The sequence below is a fragment of the Acanthisitta chloris genome, unplaced genomic scaffold (assembly GCF_000695815.1).
Source record: "Acanthisitta chloris isolate BGI_N310 unplaced genomic scaffold, ASM69581v1 scaffold30182, whole genome shotgun sequence".
Classification (NCBI taxonomy): Eukaryota; Metazoa; Chordata; class Aves; order Passeriformes; family Acanthisittidae; genus Acanthisitta; species Acanthisitta chloris.
In genome coordinates, this window is record NW_008661837.1 from 4,217 (window position 1) to 8,795 (window position 4,579).

At 38.1% G+C, this 4,579-nt stretch overlaps 1 protein-coding gene across 1 annotated transcript in view; it reads right to left on the reverse strand.

Annotated features, from left to right (window-relative positions):
• The window catches only part of LOC103798102 (hyaluronan and proteoglycan link protein 1-like), a gene marked incomplete at its 5' end in the record, with an annotated part of 17,019 nt that overhangs the window by 284 nt on the left and 12,156 nt on the right, over positions 1–4,579 (reverse strand). Inside the window, 1 exon segment of the mRNA XM_009070344.1 lies at positions 1–142. This exon segment is cut by the window's left edge and continues 4 nt beyond it. Within this exon segment, the coding sequence (XP_009068592.1) occupies positions 1–142 (142 nt within the window).

Sequence of the window (4,579 nt, forward strand, 5' to 3'; positions counted from 1 at the left end):
GCATCGCAACGGTCATACCCCAGGAGCTTCCAGGCAGCAAAGATCTGGCCAACTTTAGCAATCTGAGATCCATCCTTCAAGCATGCCTCAACGGCTTCATCATAGGTCAGCTTGGTTGGGTGGATTAGGTAATAAAAACGGCCTAGTAAGAGAAAGAAGAAAAAAGGAGTAATTAGTGACACAAAGGTTGGACTTGATGTTCTTGGAGTAGTTTTCTAGCCTTAATGAGTCTATGAATCTATGATTAAGATGATGTGATAATGAAGCTGTGACTATTGAGGAGAAATGAAGATGTTCCACTGAAGAATCCTGTCACAGTAGTTGATTTGGGACTGTGCCACTTGGATGTTGTGTGGTTAAAAACACCATGACTTTTTGTATGGTGAGTTGCTAAATATCAGAAGTAAAAGAAAACCAGACAATAAAAGATCAGGTAAAGAAAACAGACTATTTGAATATGGCATCCCTACCTGCACTTAAGCTCACTTCTAACTGAAGTGTGGATCATCCCTGGAAGTATTCAAGGCCAGGTTAGATGGACTCTAAGCAACCTGGTTTAGTGGAAATTGCCCCCACCCGTAGCAGGGGGTTTGGAACTAAATGATCTTTAAGGTCCTTTCCAACCATTCTGTGAGTCTATGATTTTCATCCTCAGAAAAACAGGAAGAAAAATATCAGGATAGGGGCATGATGAGACTCAATGGAGGGTCCCTGTTCTGTATCTAACTTTATAGTGCCAGATGCATTTACCAACATAGTGACAATGACAATCTGGTGAAGCATCTGAGGAACCCTGTTGATTTCAGGCACAGCAGATCTCATTTAGTTATAGCTTACTGTCAGACAGGGAAATCAGAAACACACCAAGCAGTGGAGGTCTACATTGTGTGCCCAGCAACAGCTTAAAGCCCTTGTGAGTTTTCCTCTCAGCCGCATGGCATGGCATCCAGCCTTTCATTGCATTTGGACGGCAGTTGCTGGAAGTAACACAGGCTGGTTTGCTCTCTGACAAGGTGATGACCTTGTTTCTGAGTACGTATGAGCACAATTTATTTTATTTTAGCAGTGAAAAAAAAACCAAAAAGCCAAGATATTGAACAGTTTCTCTGAAGGAGAGTTTGAGACCATGGTAGAGCAAAATCATTCCTGTCCTAAGTCTTCATCAACAGTCCTACAGCTCTGTTTCTCTTTTGGCATCAAAGGGTATCTCCTCACTGTAACACAGCACTGTACTGATAATGCTGCTAAGAAAAATGTGCCTCTGCCTCAAGGTAATGAAAATATATGCCAGCAAGAAAAGCTCAAAAAGGAAGTCTCCCCTACTAATCCATAAGCAGCAATAATATTGATATTAATTTATCATCCCTGATTTGATAGTCAAGTGGTTTGCAGAGGAATAGTGTTTATTTGAAGGCATAATAATTTCCACATATATTCACAACTTTTCAACCTGACTGATCTGGAAGAGGCAAGTTAGCTGAAAAGAAAAGGACTTTATTCATGTGTGGATCTTCCAATTCCAGAGCACACTCTTTACTTTTTAATTAAGAATGTACTCCAGGACAATATCCTTTTTCTGCTGCTGAAAAAAACAGGCAAATACAGAGGACTCTGCTTAGTTTGAGATTGCTTTCTTGGTGAAGAGCAAGAGGTGAGCAAGATAAGAGTTACACCAGCTCCAGATTCCTGGAAAAACCCACAGTTTTTCTAAGTGAAGAAAAGTCAGGTAAGACGAGAATATGAAGATAATGGAATTAACTTTGTGTGAAGGTTGTAAATTGTATACCAAGACAAGAACAGTTTTTTGAAAAAGACATTTATATTGCAGTTGTGGTGGTGAAGAAACTTATAAAAAATTTTCATTGCTGTCAGAAAAAATATCTACAGCATTTCCACAGAAAATTATTGAGAACAGATAATCTATTGCTTTGTAAAACACTTTCTTAACTCCATTTTAGCAAGTTAAGAACATTTACAAGGTGTTGCAAAAGAGAATGTTTATTAAGTGAAAACCTGTTACTGATATGGTATTAAGAGGTTTTCCCAAAGAAAACAGGATATCAGACTTAGGGGAACAGGGATTTGGACTGATAGTATGTAAACTTCACTTGGCTTATTGGCTGCTCTTCAAACCATATGTCAGTGGAATGTAATTTCCTAGGGATTTGCAGTAAGGTCAGACTTTTGACATATGACATCAATAGTAAAAACTCCTATGCTCTGCCCCTTCCTTAAATATGAGAAATTTAATAGCAAACCCCACAGGGGTGCAATGTGTATCCAGAATGTCTGATTACATAGAGTTCCATTAATAAAATCCATACAGACTTGGAGTTTCCCCCCGATAGTCAGTGAGAAAGATTCTTAACTCTTCAATCTAAGTATTTATTAATTGTTGTGGAAAGAGAGGGAGGCATTAACTGTCTCGGTCTCATTAATATCTGGTAGTCGGGTTACTCCTACAGAGGATGACTGTGCTTGATTTGACTTCTCACATCCGAATCATTGGACAGAGATTTTATGCAAACCTAATCAAACCCCATCTATAAGAGCTATTTTAAGCTTTTGCATGTAACAGAACAACTTAAAGAGCAAAACTCCAGCAACTGACCTAAATACCCTACACCCTTGTGACGGTGAGAGTTTGAGGGATGAACACCCTTGGAGATTTCTCCAAGCTCAGCTCAAAATGGAGGAGTGTGTAGGAAGGATTTTATTAAGAAACAAAAGAAAGACGGTTAAGACCTGATAAGAATTTAGATACCCAGTGATCTTCTCAGAGATTCAATTTAGAGTTAAATGTGTGGGAACATCTTTTTTGAATGCCCCAATATCAGTGATGACTCTGATGACTCAGAAGGAATCACTTCTAATAGAGGGTATGTCATTTTATTTTGGGTTTGTTTCTCTTTTTGGAACAACGACTACATGTTCCTAGTGGTAAAACACTCTGAAATGGTCAAAGGAGCAGTCATAACTATTCAGACAAGACTTTCTGCACCTTTCTCCCATGGAAATGGTGGAGGTGGTAAGCTTATCACATGTGTTACTGCAATGAACAAGTGGTTCACAGCTGCGCTTTTAACATGATACCTAAATTTTATTCTTTACATTCTTAACTTTTTTAACATGAGATTTTTGCTTGATTCTCCTAGAGCTGATGACAGATCGATTATGCACTACAGTTCTGTGTGCCAAGTACATAACAAAATGAATGCTAATGAGCAGAAAGTGCGATACAAGCTCTACTTGTACCTTTTTTCTTCTTTGAAAATGCTTAATTATAGAGGACATGTTTAATATGTTTACATTTAGCTCATTTAACACTTTACAGTGCAAGAGATTTCCATGTTTTTCCTTCAAAAAACTATCTGTTCTCCTTCAGAAGCCCTTTGAAACTAAACAAAATTAACCACTCACCCTTTTCATTATATATTCCTTGTTCTATGTCTTTTGAGCTCTGCAGGGAGGACTGTAACCTAAGCTTTCATCTGCATTTATTCTCCCATGTAAAGCTTCTAGCGGGATTGCACGGAAGAGGAGCATCCCCACTCTTTGGGAGAAGGCAGGAAGAGAAATAGAGGTGATCTGCAGCACTGGCAAAACTTCGGATCATGGCAGGTTGTCCCACCACAAAGGGCAGGCATCTTCAGCTTTTCTAAAGAGAGTATGGTCTAAAGTGTCTCCCACTGCGAAGGACAAGTGGAGGTGAAATCAGCTGTGAGGGAGCAGAGCTGAGCCCTCAGAAGCCAGGAAATGTCAATGTGGATCTCCAAATTTAAGTTAGATAGCTCCCACTTATGGATATTAATTTTCAATTGCCTTTTTCAACACAAGGAATGTAAAAACAGGCTGGGAAATATGTTGCTACCCAAGGCAGACAGAAAAAAAATGATGTTATTTCACAATATTGTGATGGATTTAATGGATAGCATTTGGCTAATCATACTCTTTGTATGTTTTATGAAACACATCAACATATATTCTTGTATGAACTGGTAAACTGCTGGAACTGCTAGATATAAAGGGTATGAATCATTGTCAGATTTCTGGACACAAACTAGAAAAATTCTTGTATGAACCAACAGAAAAATTTGAGTATAAAGCAGTTGTATAGGCAGAACAAAATGTTCAAGATTTGCACTTGCAGTAGTCTAAGAAAAGTCACTGTAGAAGGAAATCTCATAAAGTAATAAGATTATTTTATATTGCATTGCAGACAAGTTTTGCTCAATTTCCCTGTGCAGGTGACAGAAATGCACATAGAATTTTTCACTAATGGTATAAACCCTCCATTTCTAGTCAGTATTTTTTGGGTGTATTCAGCTCAACACAGGTGGGAACCAACAGTTCCAGAGGGAAAACACTGAGCCTGAATTTGACTTCACTGCATTGATGACTGGAGTTTAATTTCTTACCTTAATGGCTAAATGCAAGTTTTCTTTTGACCTTTCTTCTTCAAGTAAAATACAAGCTCTGCTTGTATTTCAGACACAGATTTTTTGGTTTGACTGCTGAATTATTTAGAATAGAACTCTTCTTTTTTCTTTTATTTTGTTGTTTTGGGGTTTTTTTTTAT